At 39.2% G+C, this 25,641-nt stretch overlaps 1 protein-coding gene across 1 annotated transcript in view; it reads right to left on the minus strand.

Moving 5' to 3' along the window:
* The window catches only part of b4galnt4a (beta-1,4-N-acetyl-galactosaminyl transferase 4a), a 154,532-nt gene that overhangs the window by 33,425 nt on the left and 95,466 nt on the right, over positions 1 to 25,641 (minus strand). Inside the window, 4 exon segments of the mRNA XM_051951651.1 lie at positions 9,578 to 9,645; positions 19,756 to 19,856; positions 22,623 to 22,713; positions 25,170 to 25,265. Coding sequence (XP_051807611.1) covers positions 9,578 to 9,645; positions 19,756 to 19,856; positions 22,623 to 22,713; positions 25,170 to 25,265 — 356 coding nt within the window.

Below are 25,641 nucleotides of genomic sequence, written 5' to 3' on the forward strand. Positions count from 1 at the left end.
CTGATTAAACATAAGCTGCTGCACACTTGAACACACACGGACACACACACACACACACTCACACACAGATTTGTGTCTCAACAGGCTCCCATCACTCATAGAAACAGATGGTGGAGTGAAGGCCTGAGGGAAGGAAGCAGGACAGAGAAGTCATTGCAGCTTGCCGGCAAACAGCTTTATTCTAATTCAACTGCTACACTGTATCAACCAATTATGTGGAGCGGAGAGAAGTTAGCATTAACGCTCACGCCCAAACACAATCAGAAATACGTGTGCTCACGCAGACAGACACCCACATGTAAGTGAATACATGCATATTATGAGACGAGCACTCAGCATTGAGCAGGTGCAGCATTCAGCTCGTCTCCGTGCTAAATCAGTATTCCTATGATGTTGTGAGGGAAAAAAAAAATCACTATACTTCCCTCTCTCTAAATGCTTGAGTCTCCTCACCAGCTAATAGCCAGCAGTATTTAAGTGATTCAATTATAGATACTGAAAGATCCCACAGTGAAATAACTGGTCATTCTCCACTAGGTTTCCCTCGTTGTTGCTAGGAAAGGCACAGTTAACTCTCTCCTTCCAATTACCATCGGCCTTTAGACGCTCTTTGTTAAGTCACGCTTGCAGAAAACAAACGGGAGAATCCACAGTGTGTCAAATTATAAAGGGAAGAAGGATGCGAAGAAAAAGAGAAAAGCAGGAAAAAGAAGTAAAAAGCAAGAAGCAAGGACCTGTCATATGTTTGCGAGCGCACCGGCAATGCAGAACACACATCAACGCCCACATGGCCGGGGAGGATTGGGCGTGAATGTAATTTCCTGCAGTCCGTGAACTGAATGCTGTTCCTTCAAAATGCCAAGTCCAGTCGGAAAGATAACTTTAGAATCCACCTTTTACACCTCGTCACACCACGGTTGAAATCCAGCTGCAGCGTTGTTTTTTGTTTATTTTTTTATTTTCAGTCATTACGCCTGAAGGGGAAAACAGGGAATCTTACTACAATAAGGTCATGTTGGAAAGTCACCTAAAGAAGCAAATGTAAGTTATACACTATTTCATTTGCTTTTCTGAACTTCTTAAACTCTGACCGTAGTCTTGTTGTGTTGATAAATTCCACTCATTAGTTCCCCGAATTTTGTCAAATATTTTTCCTTCTAATCTTCAACCGACTGTCAATCACGTTACCAGATTGAACTTCTCTAAAGGATCTAAAATCCTTGACGTTGGCATCGAACTAGCTCAGTATGCAATTCAGTTTATAGAATTTTAGCAAATGTCAATCTTTCTGGTGTTGTCTATACAGCCCAAGGCTCTGTTAGCTGTTTCACAGAGATGAGATGTTTTTGACAGGGTTATCTGGGTTCCTCATCTGACTACTTCACTGTCACTCATCAAGCTGTTGTGACAGCACCTAGCAGGCACTGCCAAACCATCACTTCACACATACGAGCAGAGGTGGAGACAAAGAGTTAGACACACGAAAGGGGGACACTTTCAAAATGACACCGGGATAAATTTTAAAAGTCAAGACAACAGATTCTGTCAGCAGCAAAAATCTGTTTGTGGTACTTCTTACTTACAATCGGTCCTGTTTGGATGTTTTCAAGCTTGTTTTTAAAAGTGTGGCCTCTAGAATAAGTTGCAGTAATATTTTCCAGTATCAATTCATGTATTTTTTTCTCTAAATCGATTAATCATATAAATAAGATGTCAGAAAATAGTAAGTAATAGCACATCACAGCTTGTCAGACTCAAAGACCCAGCAGATTCTAATAAAGACGTTTTGGTGCTTTGTACTTAGATTCCGTGCAATTTGGTTGTTTTCAAGCTTGGTTTTGAATTTTGGCCTGCAGAATAGATTAAATGACTATTTTACAGTGATATTTGATCTTTTTGTTGTCTAAACCAATTAATCACTTAAACAATAAGATGACACTTTCCTGGAATCAAGAATGCTTTTGTCTGTCTGTCCAAAATGCAAATATATTCACTCTACTGTGACATGAAACAGAAAATCAAACCATTTCTCGTATTTCAGAAGCAGTTAATTTCCTATTAATCAGCACTATCTTTAATCCCTGTTTGTTTCTGCCCTGGGGTTTATTATTACAAACATATAATAATGTGCCAAAGATGAGAATGCCACCAAGGATTTAAAATGTTGCCTTTATTGTTGGTACTGCATTTTTAGTCGACGATACCCTTCTGTAAATTGTCACATGGTTCAGTTTTAATGAGCTGGAGACACACAGGAGAGGAGAAAGAAGACGAAAGAGAACTTTGAAGACGGAGAATACTAATACTTTCCGTCTTCAAGGTCTAAATTTTAGAATTAGAACATAGGCAAAACTACATCCCATACACACAAACACACACAGCACCAGTGTGAGTCACTACCTCCAGGTGGTGACAGCCAGGTGGTGTGGATGACTACCAAATCTCTCTAACAGGTGTACTAGTCCAACTTTCCCGTCCATCCCATCTATTAAAATTGCCACCTAGGATGAACTTTCACCCTCCCGTGGTGACAGTAAGGCCAGCGGGTGAGAAAAGCATAACTTGCGTCACTGAACAGCATGTCTCTGTTGCACTGTAGCGCATGCAAACACAAAGCCTTTACACTTTGCTGCTTTTTTTTCCCCTGTTACACCTTTTAACTCAGTCCTGAAATGTAAATACTATTTCGACTCCAGACCGAGCGAGCAAGAAGGAGCGGGAGAAAGAGAAACAGGGAGAATGTGAGTGGTGGCTGATGGGAGAGATGTGTCACAGTTCAGTTCGGGGCAGCGGAGTGCACCTGAAAGCCTGAAATGCATTCATCCGAGAACCAGAACACCCACATAGGGACTACCAGCTGGAGGTTGGCTTGGAGTATATATACGTAAATATATATTTGTATGTGTGTTTCTGTTTGTGTGTATGAGTCTGTGCATGTATGTTTTCCAGCTTCACTATGATTGCATGGCATGGAGACCTCCAACAGGCAAGTGAAGGGTTTAAAGTGAACCCCTCAACAACAATATGTTTCATTCCCTGACAATATGATTCAGCCCTGCAGCAGCCATTAGTCACTGTTCACTCAACTCCACAACAATCTGCTGCACAGATCCAATGAAGCGAGACATATAAATAACCACAGTCCAGCGTGTGAGAAAAAAAGAAGAAGAAGAAACAACCTTGCTAATGTGGGAGTGTCTGTTGTGTTTCATTCTGCTCTCCTCTGTTCAATTACATTTCTGAAGGCTGCTCTCTGTTTGGTTGTATTCTGCTCTGCATCAGTCAGCGCCATTCTTTTATGCTCCATTTTACTTGAGCTCATTTCATCTAGTTCTGGGCCCAATATGATAATAACTAGGAACAGCAGCGCAGTGTGAGAGCTGTTTTAAATTGCAGCTTTGATTAAGGCTTTGTGCAGAACTTAACTGTGGTAGAATGGAGTCTGTAAATAGGCTCAAATGGCCCTGAACCTATTCTGCACTAAAAAATTGCACCCGGGAATCATGCTGACAAGGGCCAGCTATAGTCTCATGTGTAATGACTAATAATTTTCACAGTGGCTTTCCATCCATAAAATTGAGTGTAATATTCTAGAAACGCCTTAATCATTCCATTCGGCTCAATTATTTCTTTATTTTATCAGGTTTACAAATGTTTGAAATTAGCAGGTGATAAAATCTGCCTCATGACTGATTATTATTGCTGCACACACCCTCTAAGGATGCCTTTTTTGGGGAAAAAAAAGAAAATGATATCTTGTTCTGCTCTGTACTGCTAATTTGCTCATTTCAGCTCAATCCCATCTAATTTGAAGAATACCTTTTCATATGAATGCATAGCAATTCATCCTGCTGCACACATTCGCTACTTTTAGAAGCATATCTGGCTATAAACAGATCAAGTGTAATGGCGTGTGCTGGATGCGGATTGCACAGTGAGAGAAGATGACAAATAAACCGCCTTTGCTTTAGGGTGTTTCAATAAAGTCATTAGATGCACAGAGGAATTTCAAATGGCACGGTATTTAACAGGCACACGCACATTAATACACAGAAGCATGTGTTTGCTTGCACGCAAAAATTGCAGAATGTGTTCTCTTACGGACACCCACACACAGAAACATCAAACCAGATTTTGCCTAATTATCCAAAGCTCGACTTTCACGCCGTTTTTGACGTACTTCCCTGAAAACAAGTGGTAGCGAGAAGCCATAAATAAACACAGATGTGACTTTAGTCATTAGCCCCAAAACCCTACAAATTTTCCAACTGCTTCATCTCGGCTGCAAAACATTTCCCGATGTGACAGTGAAAAGTGAATCACTTTACACATCAAGGCAAGGCACTATTAAAAGATTATGAGTGGAAGTGGTGAGCAGTAATTGGTGTGTGCATATATTACTTTTGTATCAGTGGAGTGGCGAGCACACAGCATGCTCTCTGCAACGCCTCACCTTTGTTTTTAATGACCGCTTGCCGCCGCTATCCTGCAGTTTCCACCCAGGTGCCAAATACATCATCACACGCACACACAAACAGGTTACAAAACTCACAATGTCACACCCAAATTTCTCCGCTGCACAACCTTTTTAATGTTGCTGTCACATTCTGCCTCCACGCTTGGTTGCTCTGTTGTTGTCTTGTTATTGTGGGAGAATGCAACATACTTGTCAGACAGGAAGAGAAAATAGAAAAACTTTCAACCGCATCCTCCTCTCTCCCTTTCTCTCTCCCTCTCTCTCTCTCCTTCTTCATTATTTGTCACCTCTCTGTACTCCCTTGTAGGCTGGTGTGCCTGCTGTGCTAACCAGACCCAGTTCATCCTACGCTCTAAGAAGGAAAAAAAACACTTTCCTTACAGCATTAATGAATACCAATGTATTAAGTGTAATGGTTTTGAATTTATTCTGTCACAAAAACAACCTACACACAGCGCAGATGCCAACATATTCATGAAGCCGAGGAACAAAAAGACGTAGGCACAAACCATGAACACAAACTACAAAAAAACTACAACAAAATGTGCGAGCACATACGACAAGGTGTTACGCACAATAAGTTGTGTTTGTGTCTATCACCAAATGTCAAATTCTAAATTTTTTTCAGGAGGGTTTTACAATATAAAAAATGCACCACATATGGCATTTGCTATTCTTAGAGCCTCTATTTAGGGAAGGAAAAAATGCAGAGAAATAAACCTCAGGAGGAGCAACAGAGAAATAATCCCTCGTCCTGGTTGAACTGACATGATGTAGATGCTGTGCTTCCAAAACCGGGCAACAAGATGAAAATCACAGACAAACATGACGAGCAGACTTGGAGGGATGTTGAGGAGCTTCCAGGTCAAACAGCAGAGACAACACACTACGCAAATGCACAAAAGATAAAACTGTGTGTGTCTATAAAAAAATGTCTGGTTTTTGATGAGCACTGGCAATTTCCTTTCGATTTTACGCATCTTAATTGTAAATGGTTTAGATGAGCCCTTAACAAATGATTAGACCTTGGAGGGATGCAATGAGTTAGACTGAATGAACAGCAATTTAAAAATATTACTGTAATCAAGACAAATAATGTGCTGTATTGTATATGGAGAAACATATTTGTGGAATGTGTTCAGTCTCATTTGGTTTGCACAAAGAGGCATAACTTATTTTCAATGCTTGCTGCATTTAATTTAAAAAAAAAAACTTTTCTAACCTTGCTGTTTAAATCTTATGACATATGCACGCTGTGTGATAGGGTGATGATTTTATTTTAGTAAATCTTCATGAGAAACGTTTAATAATATAAGATTTAAAAGACATCCACCAATGAAAATCAAGCTTTTATATCAGTTAACATATACACATGGTGTTATTTATCAAATCAAATCAAACTTTATTTATAAAGCACTTTTCATACAAAAAAGCAGCGCAAAGTGCTGATTTATATGCCTGCAGAGCTATCAAGAGTGAAATAGGTGGTAGAGCGGGTCGTCCAGTGATCGAAGCGTTGGCGGTTCGATTCCCACTCTGACCTAGTCATGTGCTGTTGTGTCCTTGGGCAAGACACTTTACCCACTTTGCCTCCAGTGCTGCTCTCACACTGGTGTATGAATGTTGGTGGTGGTCGGAGGGGCCGTAGGCGCGGATTGGCAGCCACGCGTCCGCCAGTCTGCCCCAGGGCAGCTGTGGCTACAAATGTAGTTTACCACCACCAGAGTGAGAATGTGTGAGTGAATGAATAATGGATCCATTGTGAAGCGCTTTGAGTGCCTAGAAAAGCAATATAAATCTAATCAATTATTATTATTATTATCATCATTAACAGTAAACTCCATGGCTCGGCATTTCTGCCTCAAAAGTGCAGTGTAACAATGACAGGCTTAAAAAACATGGATTCAGACAGCCAAGGTTTTATGTGTAACAAATAAGGATGTCCGATAATATTGGCCTGATGTTGGAATAAAAATGTAATATTGGTCAATATCCTCATTGTTTTTTTTGCCTATCATGAAATCCAATACACTAATGGCTGGATATCACCAGCATTTACCGGACTAATAGAGAGAGAGAGAGAGAGAGAGAGAGAGAGAGAGAGAGAGAGAGAGAGAGAGAGGGAGAGAGACTGTGAACTGTTGTTTGAGACAATTTTTTAAAAAATGACATGAATATGGCATTTTTTTTCAGAACTTAATTTGAAGTAGTTTTCTTATTCTGCACAGAAAATGTTTATATTTGAATGCCCTGCTGCATTAGAGAATGCATCCGATATGGCATCACAATAAAATGAGGTATAATGTGTTAATTCCACAACAGGAGATATGTGATGTTACCAAAAATGTGTTAAATATCCCACATATATCAGCATCGGTTGATATTGGAATCAGAAATTGAGAGTTGGACAATATCGGCAGATTGGTTATTGGCAAAAAAAAGCCAACATTGGACATCCCTAGTAACAAACCTAAAGATCAATCTGGTCAACTTCTTCAGAACTGGTTTATGATTCCAACATACATATGGCACAGCTTGTTGTTGTGTAGCATGAGGTGGTTTTACAGTGTCTGAGCAGAGCTGTAGGTGAGCTGGTGTGTTTGAGCTGCAGCAATTCATAGAGAGGTGGGCAGAGAAAGAGGCGGGGACCTCATAGATTTGCATATTCCAAAGGGAGAAACTTGTAGAGTTACATCTAAGACATTTGATGGATAAAGCTTAATGACTCGTTTTAAGACAGAGAAATGAATTTTAAGGGGTTAAATCAATGACTGAAATAGGACTTTGATGCTTTGTCGTTCGCATCATACTGTGGAGTTGTGTTCAAGAGTATCCAGTTTATTTAAAGTCTAAAACTTCAGCACATGTGTAAAACTAAAACTATCAAGTTGCACTGCATGTGTTTGCCAACTAATCCAGCTGCAATTTACATCCATGTCTCCCCTGACTTGACTTTTAACCTTTTGGAATATAAAATGCCATCACTACATCATTTTATTCTACTTGACAAGTGTGAAATTTTGCCATAATGTAGGATCGGACAACCCAAAATCTAATGCCTTTGGCTTTGCTGGGGCGGAGACATAAAAAACTGACATTAGATAAACGGCCTGTGGGATTGGAAAAATCAGGGCCTCCGATGTGCGTGCTGTATTTCAGAAAAATGCACTAAAACTTTGGTTTCAGAGTTGGCTCTTAAATCATTGTAATACTCCACAAGTTTATCTCATATTGTAAATTCAGTTACGACCGTGATTGAACTTGCATTAGAGCTCTTTAGACCTGATAAAATGCTCATTTTTCAGCTGAACACTTCACTCACTGTCACCAAAACGGTCCATTTACACACCTGAACCACACATCTATCAATAACGCTGCATGACCAACTACATTAGTAAACTATCACTACTTATTAGCATCATTTTAATGGCAGATCGGGCATTTAAACATTTAGTCCAGAGTGTTGTCAAACCCTCTCATGGTCCCATTTGTTTTATTTCCCTGGTTGGGCTGCCTGTTAGATCACTATCATCATTTATCAACTTTCAGCACAATTTTATCATGTTGATCTGATAACATTATGCTACTATTCATCAACCAATTTGTACCATTTATAGGGGCTAAAATATTCTGAGCCTTAACACACCACTGAATAAGTGTGTGTGTGTGTGTGTGTGTGTGTGTGTGTGTGTGTGTGTGTGTGTGTGTGTGTGTGTGTGTGTGTGTGTATATGAATAATTTAGGCCACCGCTCTACAGCTTGTGCTTCATTCAGTCAGGCAAATGTGGGAACCCAAAGGAATAGCATCACGGATTTTAGGATCGGTTACTCTTGCATAATCATATGAACTGAACAATGATTTTAGAAGCCAACCGGCTACAGATCAGCACTTACATTTAAGGGTGTGTTTTATGCAGGCTGCCCAAAGCAATTAGGGACAAAGATGTGTTGAATATGAGAGGACTGGATAGGTTGCTATCTTCTCATCGTACATTTAGTGAGAGTGCCCTTTCAATTGTCACGATTCTCCACAATCAGACACCAGATGAGAGCACTTTTTACACATTATGCTAATTCATGCATACATGAAGGAAGGCACTTAAATGCACATATAGATATACACAGAAGAGACATAATCTCCTGTGTCCAGCGAGCACTTAAGCCATCAATTTCCTCTTGTATGGGAGCAGTACAAGGCTTCTGAAGCAAAGGAGACGACTTTATAAAAGAGGCAGTAGACGGACATGAATGAACACGGCACTTGAATGGTCCAGGCTGCAATCCAACCCTCTGAAGCCCAGAACTCCCTGATGGGTTTGAAAGGTACGTTGTCTTTTAAAATTTGTCAAAATTAGACCATTTATCATCATCATATGTAAGCTTAAAGTCACTTTAGTCTACATGTCCCATGTCACAATTTGCCAAAAACATGCAGGTTTCAGAAACTAGAAAACAAAAAATGTTGTGCTTCCTAGTGCAGCTGTGAAGCCATTAGTGGTTCCCCTGCAACCAACAGTGACATGACAAATATTCAGAGATTTTTAAGCTTAGATGGGCTGAACTGCAGGCTGTGTTTAGACAGAGCAAATAAGACACAGGCCTGAATACAGACTAAAAATGCAAACAATAGCCTATCTATAGTATGCCACCATTTTTCTGTTATTGTTAACACTCATGGGTACTTGGAAAAAGTTGTAGACGTTGATTCCAGTTTTTTTTCCCCATTTTTTATAACACAAATAATTTTTAAAAATACTACTTTTTTCTGTGATTTATGCCATTATTATTGCGCCATACTGCATGAACAAAATTTCTCAGTTCTCTTTACTTCAAGTCATGGTTCTTCTGTTTCTATAGAGGTGCAAGACTTTATTTTGTAGTAAAATATGACCCCACAGTCATTAATAAATGCAAAAAATGTCCAGAGATTGCTCAGCATTCACAGGTAGAGAAACGACTGAACAGAAACAAGCACAAGACCTGTCCAAGAACATGCTCCAGTGGAGGTCTGCATTCGTGTCATTTTTTGGTCTCTGTACCGGGCTGACAGTGAAACAAATTCACTGTTAAGATGAGTGTGTGGTCGTCACAGGTACTTACTGCACGGACTTGGAGGACTGGGACCTGAACTTGCTGAACTCGCCTGGAGCGGTCCATTCTGTTCCCAGCTGCAACACACAAGACAGGAGACAGAGGTCACAGGTCAGAGAGAGTGAGAGGAAGAGAGGCAGTATGAGAGCAGAACGGCAGCAGAACCCGTGAAGCACAAGTTTTGAATTCTTCTTCCATATCAACTGTGAGCCAAAAACACCAGCTTCATGATTACTAGGTGCTGACAGTGGCTTTATTGGAAGATATACAAGCAGGATTAGAGCCCCAGTTAGCCGGTGGACCTTGTCAACATGTTTCAAATTCACAAAACAGAAAGATCAATTGAAACGGACACTGCAAGAATCCTGATGGTCTTCTTTGTTGTGACAGCAGCACAAATGAAGAATAATTGGGGAAAACAAGATTATTATGTCCTGAAGCAACAGGGAGGGTCAATCAGAAGGCAACTTCTGATGGGCAAAGTGAGCAAACAGATGAGAACTAATGACTATGAACAGACAGAAAATGAGAAAGAGGGATTCCCTGCCAATACTGACTGTGAGAAGCCAGCTCATCTGAACCCCTGGGGCTCCTGCTTTGGCCCTGCGGTCGAATCAGTGCCCATTCATTTCCTCAGCAAGCCAACACAACTAATTAGGGCCCCTGCTGCTGCTGATCCATAATGAAAGAATACAGCTAAGATCACAGTGGGCATGCCTTTAATTGTTTGTGCTGGCCACGCTTCTGGGCTCGAAACTGGTCAGAATGCATTGTGGCGTGTGGCGGTGACATATCGCTGGAGCCTTTCAGCTTGTAAATAGCTGCTGATCCTCACTCTGGGTACCGTGATTTTTTCACAGAGAGAAGCGCGCACACTGTGAGGCACACCTACAACACACAAATGCGTATACGTATGAAATAGCAAGTGTACAATGGCACATCTGAATGTGTTTGCTGGCATCAGAAGAGAGCCACTATGGGGAGAAAAACCTCAAAACCAGGCAGTAATTTCTGTCCAAAACTAACCAGGCCCATGGCAGTGCTAACGCCTCTGAGAGTCTCTGTGAGGCAGTTGGCTGGAGAGGAGGAGGACACAATGTGCGCTACTGTGCTTTCACTCTGAAGCCCACAGCAGGCTGCTGCTCTAGTACATTTCCACACCAACAGTCTTTGCAAATATTCCACCTCCGGCACAGATGAATGAAGAACAGTAAGAGTTAAGTCACTGGTGGAGAAAATTTAATGAAAAAGAGAGGAGGGTAGAATATGAAGCTAACTGAGCTCTCACAGAATAACTTACTAAGTTTGCATTAAAGACGAAAATGACTCTTTCAAACACATTAATGCTCCCAACCCCAAAACCCTCTGGCAGGTTTGAGCATGCTGTCTTTGAAAAATTGGCAAAACTCCATTTACCATAGCCTGAAACTGTAAAAAACAGAAAAAAATGTTGGATTTTCAGCTTTCTAATGGTTTTTGAACTATTAATCTGAGACGTGCCATTTTACCTGGCCTCTTAACCAAATCAAAGCTTGAAATCTAGATGTTAAAATCACTTTATTCTGACACTGTGCCAAAAATAAACCATTTGCCCTAAACAGATTCTGTAAAAACAAAAAATTATGTGCTCATTCATGCAACCGAGAAGGCACGAGTGATTCAGCTGTGAGCAATGGTTAGGTGACAAAAATGCAGGGACTTTTAAGCTAAACACAGCTTGCAGTTCAACTGAGGCGAGACGATGATATGATGAGACAAACATGGAAATAAATTTAAAACGCATAGCTGGTAGAGTCACATTATTACTCCAGTATTTGGAACAGCTGTGGGCAGCATGTTGATTTCAAAATTTTTAGGTTTTTGTAAAAGTAAACAATGAACGATAGCAAAATTTTATTTTCTCTGTTTTGATGACTTATGGCATTCTGACTGCATCATTCTGAACACAGGATATTTTTGAATTCTGTCTGCTTCTGGTCATGGTTGTTTTGTTTCCATAGAGGTGCAGGACTTTATATTCCGGTGAAAAATGAGCCCACAGTGAGTAAAAATGTAACAGGAAACTGCTTGTGATTCAGAGCATGAAATGTGTTTGACATTCAAACAACTGCAACAATCACTTTGTGTTTATATTAGAATTTGGCAAACTTCGCCTTTAGGCATGAATCTTAGCATAGCTTCATCAAACGAGGCATTTCATTTTTCTGTCCCCTCCTTTTCAGATTTTGTACACTAGTTAAAAAAAAAAACAAGCCCAGTTCCCTTCCTAATAAGCTAAAGTCTGACTTGTTAATGTCCCATTCTACCCAGTGAGTGTTTGTTTACTGTACAATTATGAGTTTAAATATCAGGCTGTTCAGTAAAACAGGTTTACCCTCTTATTAACAGACCAACACTGCAACCTGTTAATGACCTGCTGATAAATTATCTGCATCTGGCACAAAACTCATGAATTTCCATGAAAGTAACCAACCTTCAGTCAAAGTTAAATAACAAATCATAGCTGAATGCTTCTGCACCTCTGCATAATTTTGAATCTTTTTTTTGTGTGTGTGTGTTTGCTATAGCAAGTCTTTAAAAGCAGAGAAAGAGAAATGCTGGGATGCTGGGAGTATAGAAAATAAACTGAACAAATAATGCTGCTGAAAATGTCTCTAGTTACAGCACTTCTGTATTAATCGTCTTCCTCCTTTCAGGTATTTTTTTCTAACACAGCTGCTGTTTACCCAATAAAACAGACAAAACATTCAGCTCAGCAAGTCAGGCTATCTACTGCTGACTCTAAATATGGCAAATCTTTCATGTAAAAAAATGTGTGAGTGTAAATTCCCGAGAGAAATGAAGCTACAACAGAGGACAAAAATTGAAAACACCTATGAACATAAATTTGATCTTGAGAAAACTATTAAATAATACCATTGCTTTTTCTTTAGAGTGTACAAAACTGTTCAATTTGCAAGACAGCGCTGGCTTATATAACTAAGATTATACTCATCAACTTTTGACCTGAGAATCGTGACTTCCTAATGTAAAAAGACACATACAAATGAATCATACAGGTAGTAAGATTTGATGATGCAAATTGTGGTAGTGGTATAGGAAATGTCGTGATAGTGGCTGATATTATTCATTTATTCACTTATATTAGTCAGTGAAACAAACAGTCTCTGCTCCACAAGGTTACAGCTAATGGAAATTCATAAAGATATGCAGGATCACATAAGAGAAAAGTGTTAGGGAGCAAATCTTTTAAAATTGAAGGTTGTTTTTCTCTTTGTGTTCATTGTAAGGTGGTTAACTACTGATCAAAGACGCTGTTACAAGGACAAAACACGTGCACAGACTCAGCTCCCCACAGATGTTCTCCAAGGTGCACATGTACTATAGACATGAAGCAACACCCCCCCCCCCACCCACACACACACACACACACACACACACACACACACACACACACACACACACACACACACACACACACACACACACACACACACACACACACACACACACACACACACACACACAGGCCTGCACACACACATGCACGCAGACATGTTTTCACACTGGAGGATGAGTCACTGCTTACTGAGAGCAGCATCTCCCTACCAGAGTAGGCAGGAGGTAAATCAGAAGGCAAGCAGCCAGAGAGTCATGAGGGGCAACTCACACACCGACACGCACACTCCTCATATCACATCTTAAAAACACACCCCCTCACTGACATATTGTCATATTTTGCTTTAGAAGTCTCCTCTGAAAAACAAACCAGAGAACTTTGTGATGCAGTTTCTGAAACTTAAAGCAGTCAAAGAGCCCAGACATACAGCAGCCTTAGCCTAAGATAAACTCTCGCTTTTTTTGCACACATAAACACGTACGCTGTGCCTCGGTGTGAACCTCACCCACATCTGTAGGTACCTTGAGAAAACTAATTTCAGATGGCCACTGGGCCTGAAACACTGAAAAGTGAATCACAAAACAGGGTTGACAGATAAAAGAAATTTGAGAGTGCAGTGGAGCTATTGAGACATTACTCCTCTTTCTATCAGCTCTTTTTCTTCGATGCAGTCTCTTTTTTTCCCCCTCCACGTATAAAAAGAAAGAAGTAATCGAGAAACAGGTGACCTGTAATATACCTTCGGTTCTCGTATTCAGTCTCACCTTCAGTGTGTTTTTTTACTTTTCAATTTAAACGTGAACCGCAAAATTTCGACCACTGAAAAATACTGAGCACATTCAGGCTTTTGCAAACGTTTTTCACGTGGTTGTGCAGCTTGTGTACGAGCACTGGAGGACATACAGGCACGCCATGAGAAAAAACTATCAACCAGGATGGATACGGTTGCTAGTTGTTTTCATGCAACTCAAGTATGTTGGAAAAAAACTGAAAAACAGGAAGCCTGGCATTTGGAGAAACCTTTGAGAGAGGAACTTTGAGGCAGAGGTAGCACCGTGCTCACTGAAATCAAGGCCACAGTCAGTCTAGCAGCGCAATGACCCTCACATTGTACATGATTGACCACTAACACATTTAAATGGAACAGAATGTTTATTAATGCTTTCGCCTATAGATGTAATTTTCTTGCTATCCTCTGTGAGAAAGCTTTTTTGTATCTTAGAAAGCATGAAACTACCCATAGGGGGAAAAAAAATAATAATAATGAAAGAGCAGAGGTCTCCGCACAAAGATTCTGGCAAAAAATTCACAGTTTATCTCTAGGATAGCTACTGAAAAATACAAGATAATGTATATTTTTTACAAGGTGGAGACTAGACAGAAAAATTAAATGAAAAATTTGATAGAATGCAGTGATATGTAAGCATGATTGGTATAGCACAAGAGTTTCCAACAACTTTTATCCACTTTTAAAGAGTTAGACTTTACATATCACGTGTCTGTTCATGCATCACTGCTCCTCTCTCAAGTGATCCCCTGCCTATCACTAATCAATCTGTTTGCACACATGGTAGACATTTTGGCATGGTAAGTTGTAACTAATTAATTAGCCATGGCTGCATTCCATTTAGCTGTGTCAGATTTAGGGCCCTCACTGTTACAATAAGTCTCCATTAATGGCATTAGTTCTTAGCATAGCTCCTAGCATATACTAAAGTCACTAGCTAGAGTTACTCTCGCAATAACAGTCTGCAGCAAAAAAGTTTATTCGTCTATGTATTTAATTGTAATTTAGAAGAATGTTGATCTACTTTGAACCGAAGCCCCCAAGAGAAAAGACATTAAAATGATGAATGTTACAATATTTATTTAGTAATAGTGTGTTAAGAGTAAACCAAATGGCAAAAATGTCAAAATTAAATAGGTTTTAAAACATTTTATTTTGAAAATATGAAGCAAAAACCTTAATTTCAGAAGCATATGCTGATTACAACACTTTGGTCCCTGCATAGACAACTCTGATTGGTGTAACTGGTCTAATTAAAATGAAATTAGTGTTAAAAAAAGAAAGAAAGAAAAACAGGTGCTCCCCTGAAAGCACTGGCCTCATTAAGCAGGAAAACTTGGTGCTTTAAGGTAGAATACTAACAGCGTTCGTGACAAAAGTCCATTTGAGTGATGTGCTGGGTTTGGAGTGGTGTTTTTTTTTTACCTCTTTCAAGGCAATCACCAATTTAATTTATTTTAGTCTGGCATAAAATCAACCTGCAGATACTTCAAACGGGCTAGAGTCTAGTAGTCCATCACAATTATCTTCATGTCTGTTTTCATCGTTGTCAAAGTTGCATTATCAATGGGTGGTTATCCTGCTGTTGGGGTAGCTTGAATTGAACGTTCTGCACACGCTTGTGTAACTGCATCAGGAATAAAAGCAGACCTGGACGTGCTGCTTGCTGTGATGGATTGCCTGTCTCATGCAGGGTTAAAACTTTAATCTTGGGAGTATCTATTTTCTTGCCTGTTGACGTCTTTCCAACATGGACAAGTAGATGTTTGGGAGATTGGAATTTCATTGGAACTTCTGGAAAGAAGGAAATTTGTTATACGCATGTTGTGGTTTTCAGCCCAGAATGCTATTTATTATTTTTGGACAGGTACCTGGTGGAACAACAACAACTGAATAAGCTTTTTTTGTACTGCAGACATTTTGAACATTTGTTGCTAAAACTGTACTGAAGGCATTGTTGGAATGATGTGTTTCAGTTAGTCCTGACATATTGAGCGTCTCCTTCAGAGGAACTGACCTCTTCAATCCATCCTTTCAATCAATACGGGAAAGTGAACGTTCTGCTTTCTGATTTTACATCAACATTCCCCAATATGGTTAATCTGATCTCCTATCAAACGCTGTACCAATTTTACTCTCTCAGTATCTCGTCAAGTTAAACTAAGCCTGGAAATGGTGTCTGCTATGAACACGGTGACAAAGTCTTGCCTGTCTGAGAATGAGCAGCTACTACTGCTGTGTCTCTCCTATTGATCGCACCTCCCTGACCCAGTTTCCTGTTTGTGTCTGCTTTTTGAACCAGACAGAATAGGTATCACAGCATACACGACGCGTATCACTTCCGGCCTGCACTACCCCGGAGTATGAACACACACAAACACAGGAAAAATTTGCACACATGAGCGCTTTGCTTCTCATAAGTCTCTCTCAGTATGAAACAAGCCCTGGTCTGGTTCTGTGGGAAGCTCTGCGGGAGCTGTCTGGACATTCTGATTGAAGGAAAATCTCATTACAGATTAGCTGTGGGCAAAAAATATGATTAATACCAAAGCGGGACAATGGATGATCCTCACTCACTTTAAGTCCATTCGTAAGTGGACAGATAATGTCCCAGAAGCAACTTCCAATAAGAACCTTCCACTTGTTTCCACTAGCTTCACTCCATAAATCGACCAGAGGGAGCTGGTTTGTGTCTGGAGCTGAACAGAAGATGGCTCAAGGTCAATTTTGCATTTGTGTGTCTGTGCTGAAATGTGTGCTTGTGTGTGTTTTAAAGGAAATGCATGGGATCCATGGATAGAAATGTAACTTTTCTAGATATGTGTGTGCGAGAGACAGAAGCACATCTTCCCAGTTGACGTCGTTTATTGCATTAGCGTGTCCTGCTGTGAGATATCGGTCACATCCAGTGCACCTTTTGTAAGCTACCTACAAACTGCTGACAGTGGTCTCCATGGAAACGCCACAGAACCGCTTCACCTGCCTACATTTTTGTCCCATCGCAGTTAAATGTCTCATGGCTGCAGATTCCATTTACAGCCAGTTCACTGTCGAGGATGACGCTACCGTGACTACTGACATAAAGCAGCAATCCTTTAAAATACTACGTGTTGTTTTGAGCAGTAAACTCAGGTCATGAATCCCTGAAAAGCTCTTCTGTCATCTCCAACTTGTCCAAAACACAGCAGCTAGGCTTCTTACCGGTTTTAATAGATGGCATCACATCACACCTATCTCGGCTTCCCTCCACTGGATCCCTGTTGATTTTAGAATTGATTTTAAGATTTTATTGATCACTTTTAATGGTCGCCAGGGTCTTGCTCCAAGCTACATTTATGATCTGTTGACCCCGTGCGAGCCTGGTCGTTCCAAAGTCGAGGCTTAAATCTAAGCGGACGGCCGGCCTAAGGAGATGAGGCTTGCAGAGTCAGTATTTTTTTTCTTTTAAATCACTTCTTAAAACCCACTTTTATAAACTTGCTTTTATGTTAAGTTTACTTTTAGCGTTAATTATTAGTTTTAGTGTTTCATTGTGTATTATTTCCTGTTTATTTTAGATATCTCTTGTTTTATTTTATTTTTAGCTGCCTGATTCGGTGTGATGTCTTCTTTAATTCTTTTTTTTTATTTTAACCCTCAATCTTGTTCTTTCCTTTTCAAACGGCCTAGTTCCCTTGTTTGAGTTGCACGCTAATATAGCTAATTATTCATTTAAGTTATTGTCATTTTTATTATTTCTTATTAACTGACTGCTCTGATTTGTCTCCTATAGCTTGTTTGATTGTCTCTGTGTTGCATGTTTAAACTGTCAAAGCACTTTGTGAATGCTGTTTTTAAGGGTGCTATGTAAATAAAGTTCCTGTTAGAAATATTATGAATAAAAGTAGGAATTACAGACATAACATCAGTATGAGCAAAGATAAAAATTATACAAACCCTAAAAAAACTAACACAATACTGCACTCCATTGTTTTTGGAGTTTCTCTTTAGCTAACACATTCTCCCTGCAGATTTTTCGAGAAGCGAGGTTTCAACAAAAACATTATGCCAGAGAGTGAGATTTGATTCATTGCTCAGAAAAAAATTAGAAAGCATAATTTTTTTTTCCGTCTGTGCAAAACTCCAGCAACAGCGAGAGAACAGAACGACTTCATGCACTCTCACCTTTCGAAAATTTAGAACAGAATTTCCCAATCTCAACTTACACCACCAAAAGCTTATTAAATCAAATCAAATTCCACATTTTAGTTCACGCTGCATTTGTTATTGTCTGTACTTATCATCGGTGTGCATTCTGAGAGAAGATTAGAAGAGCTGTCACCAACAACAAGAGCTAACAAGCCCTGACTTTTCTCTAAGTGATTGTTTTTTCTCCAGAGAGATCACAGTAAATGTTCCCTTTGTGTGTTTTATAAAAGTATGATAATAACAGCACAACCTGCTAGTATAATGAGTCCTGTTAATTTTTATGTGTTTAATCTACCGGTAAGAACAACAGATAAAAGGGCCAGCAATTATCTCACTTCCATTAGGAGCTGTGAGTTATTAGAAGCACAAAAAAAGAGTGAAGAAAAGTTTTAGACTACTTATTAGGGCTTAAAGTCTTACCATGAGGCTCGGCAAGAAAAGTGCTTCTCAGATTAGCAAAGCGCTGCATTATGAGGTCAGGGTGCAAATTGGTAAAGTGCAAGGATATGAGTGCATGAAACATTTACTTATAAAAGTTGTGCAAAAATGTAAATAGTTCAGCCAACAGGAGAAAGTTTTCAAGTGTTTTTATAAACTTTCTTTTCCCTGAAATCATGCAGACCAAACAGTGTGAGGGAAGGAAAGGAGCTGAGATTTTTGATTTTTATCTGCGAAACACAATGTATGTCTGAAGACAGGGAAAGGCCTGTCTGTCAGCGAGCAGCAGAATGAATGATTTGGGGCCATAGCACTGCTCCTCTGCCATTACCTCGATGATATTTCTCCACTGCTAAATGTCACATCAATATTCTCTGCAAGCTAATTAATCTCAGCTCCCGTGGAACCCGGCGACATCTCCCATCCTGTTGGAATACAGATGGCACCATCGCCGGACCTTTGCTCTTAACACATATTTGCTCCGAGCGTTCATACAGTCCAGTTCAAACATTGCGCAACCTCGTGCATCCTTCCCTCCTCTAAATCTTTCAGTGGGCTTCAATGAGAAAACTTTATTAGCGAAAGCATTAGCGGCACAGCTTGACTTTTATTCAATTGGTGGCAGAGGGTACCTCAAGGATACCCGGAAAAGAAAAGTGATTTTTCACAGGATGTTGTACAGGAGGATTCCAGCCTCCTGCATTCTGAACTGTGTGCTGGGGGTGAATTATAGCCCGAGTGTTAGGTGGGTGACATGAGGTGAGTGGGTGATTACTAAAGCTGAACAAGGTCAGATCGCTCCTAGTTGACTGCTAGAACCTGATGTTTTTACTAAGAATTTATGTGAGCTCACAGCAATATTCACCTAATAGCTTGTGCTTCTTACATCCCATTATTAACTACATTTGTAGTGGAATATGTTTTGATCCAAATCATTGTTACATAGCTGTCAATGAGAAAAAGGGAATCCATTAAGTCACCCTATGTCTAAATAACATATCAGATAATAAAGTCACTCTGGAGTCCAATGATGAGGGCTTCACACACATATTGCACTGTAACAAAAAAAAGAAAAAGAAAAAAAGCTTTCCCAGAGGTATATATTACACAAAGTGTTTTTGCTATTTAAGTCATGACATTGAGAAGTTCAAAACTGTTTAAGCCTAGGGGGATTCAGGTTCTTCTGCAGTAAAAGGCTGTTGCTAAGCAATGTTAGATAAAACCAGATATCGTAGTCACAGTCTTGGAAACATGTACTTAGTGAATCATAAAGCATAAATAATGCCAGGACTCTGTTGAGTATAAGTGGAGTGAGTCTCTTTCTGTGTTTGGGATACTGTATTATACAAGACTGCAGCAGAGATTAGTGCTCACCTGGCCCACATAGACCAGCAGCCTGGCGTTGAGAGGACTCTCATCAGGACTCAGCCAGAACTCAGAGTTATCATCAGACGATACAGAGAACTGGAAGTCACCTAGAGGGGAGAAAACAAGATCAAAGTGAGTGTGAGGGGAAGTAGATGTGTATGATCCCAGATAAGTAAAATCAGAGTGTCATCAGACAGGGCATGACCTCAAAAAATAGACTCTTGGGCGGAAAAATGCACCAAGAATTTGACGCCCAGACTGCCCCGGGCAGCAGTCAGAGATGACACATTTGGTTATGGTGATATGAAGAGGAGCGTTACTGCAACTGAATTTCCAATCCATATGTACCAATCCTGTGAAAGCAAATGATTCAAACCAGAAAGAACGGAAAGCAAACAAGCAGCCAGTATTACGTTTAGGTTCAAATGTGGATACTTTAGGAGAGTTAACAAATTGGCAAATTTGTCTGACAAAACTAATAATACTAAGAACTGCAGAAAGCTGGTTTTCCCTTTGCTGCTGCACACCTAAAGCTGTTGCCTGAAACCCAGAGTTTCCTCCTACAGAACCTGAGAAAGCAGGCTGATAACATTTTCTCATTTTTACATTTGATATCAAAATGCTTATCAGAGCGATTTCATTTAAAGTTTGGAAGAAGAAAATAAAAAAACCTGGCTGGATATTTATGTTATCCAAGACTTATCTTTACTAATATTACTACTTTTATGGTCAATCAGTCACCATTTAAATAATATTTAAACGTTGCACATTCCTCCTAAGATCAGAATTTAATCAAAACCTTGTCTACACTGTGACTCTTCGATCGTTAAGACAACTGTCAGGTTGTCAGTCAAACATTTGGCAAACATTACTATCATCACTGCATAATATATATTTTTAAAAAAGCCTGTATTGAGCTCCACACTGATCTCAGTGTTGGAGCATTTCTATCAGAGTTATCACACCATTTTGGAGATTATGTAAATATTTCATAGTGAGGATGATTGTCATGCAGGTGAAATGACTTAAACACTCTAGCAAGACTGTAAAATGGAAAATAAGTGGCTAATAATATACTCTTACTGTTAACCTGGGTGATTTTCAACTGCAAATCACACTTGACTTAGTTACTGTCTAGTTGCTGAAAACTATGTTTAGTCCCCATCGGGTTACAAAATGCAAATACATAAATATATATGTATAGTTGAAGATACTGTCAGATTCCTGTACTTCACCATCCATGTAGGAAATAACATCTACAGTGGGGTTTTTCCATCTCACATCATCGTTTTTTTAGAACATTTTCTGCTTGATTTGCCTGAAACTTTTATACCGTAATCAACAAAATAATGCTGCTTTTATATTATGTGATCAAGTATTTCGTATTCATTTGTGTTCTATATGCTTTGTTTTGTATTATTGTGACACAGAAATAGATATTGGTCAGAAAATAACTAATTGACTTCTGCATAATCGAGTCTTCTGTTAATGTTGTCAAAGACAGGACTTTGAATCACGGTTAACATTTTTAAAAATATTTCAACTCAATCATATTAGCAGACTATTTAATGCACTTGTCAACATCTTGCAGATTTGGAATCAATTGTACTACGACAAATAGCATTGAAATTCTCAGGTTTTTATCTTTTATAGTTCCTGAGATATTGTCATTCAAACAAAGCCTCAAATTTCACTGTGGGAAAAATAGCGCTGAAAGTGGGTTGACAAAAACACAAAATGTTATTTCAAAAAATATTTGATATATCAAGCTAACATTTCAGAGATATTATTTTAAATATACAGATTTTTAATAGCATTGATTGAAGCAAATCAGTGAAAAACAAGCTAAAGGCCCCTAATGATTTTTGGAATAACCGTGTGTCAGATGATGAATGAGTGGACGACGAATACACGGACACTGAATAAAAATCAATAGTGTTAACTTCTACACTCTTTTCTTCACTTGAACGCGAGCTCTTGTAACATTGCAACTGTGTGCTTGAGGACAAATCTCTATTATCACACATTAATGGTCCACCTTTTGTAAATAAAAATGAAGTTTTTATTGATCTATTGCCGAGGTGAACTGTGGTATTGGAGTTCTATTGAGGTTGGCTTTTTTTCTTTCAAAATCCATGCACTTAATTCCTGTAAGCTGACCCTAATTAGCTGTTCTGAAAGCAAAAACTAAGCTTCTCATCTTAAGTCTGAGTTCAGGGTTAAGACTTTTTAAAATGTGCTTTCTGGAACAGGCTCCAGGTGAGTGTAACTGTGCTGTTATTTCATTTTTCTAAACACTGCTATGAGGAAATTAGAGTGAGATGCATGTGGCAGTATTGTACAATATATTAAGGAATTCTCCAAAGAGGTACATTTTAAATTGCACAAATGTTACTTAGTTAAATATAGGCATAATTTACATTTTACACATACTTGTACTTGGCTGAGTATAAATGCTAAAGGTGAAGGGCACTTGTTAGAGCTCAGACTGTGCACGCAAGATTTTATGACCTTTAAACCACCAGCCGGAGAGAGCGATGCGACCAGCAACAGCAACATGGGAGACCGAAGTGAACTGTAATCTAATTAATAACTTCATATTCTGCAATTTGTGTAAGGGCACTTGGGCATTACGGCTTGTCAGTTTCCATAGCAACTGGGCCGGAGGGTAAGACCGCGAGGTGACAGAAATAAGATTTAGCTGTGAGATTTCTGGCATTCAGCCCTAATAAAAATGTGAATATCCACCATATTAGTGGCTCCGAAGCTCTCGGATTAAGAGGGATGGGAAAATTGTCTACTCTTGTAAAGGATACAGGCTCCAAGGCCCTCAGCCTCAGATTGGGAACGCTCTAATAAAATGAGCTAGTTACCATCTCTGTAAGGATGGAGGAAGCCAAAGATTCTCAGGCCGTAATTCTTCCACTTTGGAGCCACTGCCAGCTTCTTCACTGTGGTTCTGGTCTGTAGTGAGAAAGAAAGAAAGAATGTTATCGTATATGCAATGCTTGGTTCAGTCTAAACATATCGTATAAACCATTGATCTAACTTCTGTCTTGTTCATCTAAGTGTGGCCATATTAGAGTGAATTACGAGCGACTAATCTTACATTTTGTCGCACAGCACATTGCAAGAACAGTGGTGCTGCTTTAATTACATAGCTCCTTCATTAATCATTGTGAGCGCACTGCCTTTAAATCTGGAACGTGCGACCATGCAATCTCAGGCTATTAGCATGATATCATGCATGCACCGGGTTAAGTGAATATTTGATTGCATGTCAGGTTGAAATATTAAAATTCTGCCAGTGACGAGGTTTTCAACCAGCTCATGGACCCACTGGTAGCTCAGTGTGTTAACTAGCACCTATAGGAGGAACTCACACATCACTTTACAATTTCATCCATTATTATCATTCATTATTTTTCAGTTAAGCTGCATCACTGCTTAAAAGCGCTGTGCTCACTTCGTTAAGTTCAACATAATGCTATGCAAGTACTGTATATAAGGGTAATACCTCAGCAGTCTATTATTCACCACTGAGTTCTTAGATTATTGGTTCTGTGGCCTTTGCAGTCTTTTAATATTCTTTTAACAATGATGTAACACACTGTAAATCATGGCAGAGATGACAGCGTTTTTGGTCTCCAGTGAGGGGCGTACCGCTGCTTGAATTCACTATGATAGAAACTATAAAATATCATGTTCAGATAAGTTTTGTGGTTATTTTGATTGTCTTGTTAGAGACTTAAAAGCTTCCTCCTCATCGATCATGACTAGTTAGAGGCAGTGAAACATGTAAGGGATAGTTGTGAGTCTATGACTGGCTGGAAACTGTGTGTAAGTCCATGGGATATACATCTTCAAACATTTTTATTCAAGTAAAAAACCTAATGTTTTTTATGTTTATTATGATCATGTCTTTACAAATTCCATAATTATTTATTATGGAAACAATCATTTATTAATAAAAAATGACTGGATATCACTAAAATGTCAACTAAATAACCATCCCAATTTAATAACAACCTCCTTCTAATTAGCTAAACAATAATAAAATGAGATTATTCAAAAGTAGTTTTGATTGTGTTCTTTATATTAAGTTGAGATAATCATGACAGGTATTTCTTTTTCGGCATTATATCAAATTTTATGTGGAAAATAACAAACTGTATCTGTGTCCGAAAAATCACTTTCTACTAAGTTACCCATTAGAAAAACATCTCTCAAGGAAAAGTGTTAATTCCAGATCACATGACCTGCTCCACATGATGTCATTTCCTCCTGAAGAAAAGACTGGCCAGACTCCAAGGCTTTCTGAGTTATTTAATACAAAGTAGTGTGTGAGTCAAGTGTGGATTTATCACATGTCAACATGTTTACTACAATATCTTTATCAATAACTTTCAATTTCACTCAATTGTATATATAATATTTTAGAAGAATCTTTCTGTAAAAATGCCATGTGGTGTTTGGTTATAGGCGGCCATGTTGATTTTAGGCCTGAAAACAGCAAAAATGTCAACTATGACACCTGTCAACTATGTTACAAGAAGTCCCGCAATTATATATTGACCTCTTTAACTCTATCATGCACAAAAGAGAGTAGATGCTATGTCAGTGTTGAGTGAGTGGGTGAAAAAGTGAGTCAGGCAGGCTACCTCTTAGTCATGACCGAACAGGACTGAAATGCCTCAGCTTCTGGTGTAGTATGGCCAGCAAAAAAGTTGGTAAACAAATCCGAAGCCACTCTGCTCATCATTATTCAGTAAAGTTAGTTTCAGAATTTCAAAATTTGCTGATAGACATTAATTTGCACATGTAATAGCCACTTCTGCTAGCAACAGCTGATAAAATCCGCATGTAACAGCTGTTATTTCAGTCATCAAATCAATGGCTACTAGGAGTTGGCCTGGTCGAGTATCGGATTCGATATTCTGCATTTTTCCTCTCGTCTGTATCGTTATTTTAAATCAATTCCCAACAAAATCCCCTGCTTTGGCGTTGATGCATCTGCCTCTCTCTATCATTTCTCACTTGTTGGTCTTGAGCGATGTCCTGCTCACAGCAATATCTGATTAGTTATACGTCAGGAGAAATCGTCTATCAGCACTGAAAGATAAATGTTCTCTTTTATGTAAAGTGCTTTGGATAAAAGCGCTATATAAATACAACCATTTACCATTTACCAAATCAATAAAGTCATTTCAATGAAGTTTTGGGCTGGAATTTATATCTTTTACTAAAAATGTACAGTATATCAGTTCTAAATATCAATGATCAGTCTCCTTAATTATAATAATCAATATGGCATTGGACATAAAAAAAACAAACATCAGTCAACCCGTCATGGGCTAAAAATGAAAACCCTGCTGTTTGAAACTAACAACTGTTTTCAATCCAACTGTTGTTCTACTTACATGAGGGTAAAGAGGGAAGTGTAGGTTCTTTCTGAGTTGGGCTATAGAGGATCCGCACCAGTCCTCAAACACATGAAGGTTGGCCTGGCTCTTAAACTGCAAACACATGATCACACAAGAGAGGTCACAGGTTAGTGCACACAGCAGCAGGAGCAGCACATTTGCTATTAAATAAGAGATATGTGTCACTAGAGCTGTCATCCGGCCTGCAAAGACTTCAGTTTGCACTGGTTACACATTTTGGTGCTGGAATGTATGGAATTCCTCTTGACTGTGCAGGCAAAATGAATTATTGGTGAAACATGTGAGCGCACCTTGAAGCGTCATATGTTCTCACTGCCCCGAATAACAGACGAAGGCGACAGAAAGCTCGCCGGGAGTACCAAGAGGGAGTGCGAGCCCAGAATGTCTGGAGCAGTTTGTCAAAGCTCATCCCCTGCCCATAGTCTGACATTTGTCTGAATTACACAGG

Source organism: Acanthochromis polyacanthus, chromosome 8, assembly GCF_021347895.1.
Source record: "Acanthochromis polyacanthus isolate Apoly-LR-REF ecotype Palm Island chromosome 8, KAUST_Apoly_ChrSc, whole genome shotgun sequence".
Classification (NCBI taxonomy): domain Eukaryota; kingdom Metazoa; phylum Chordata; class Actinopteri; family Pomacentridae; genus Acanthochromis; species Acanthochromis polyacanthus.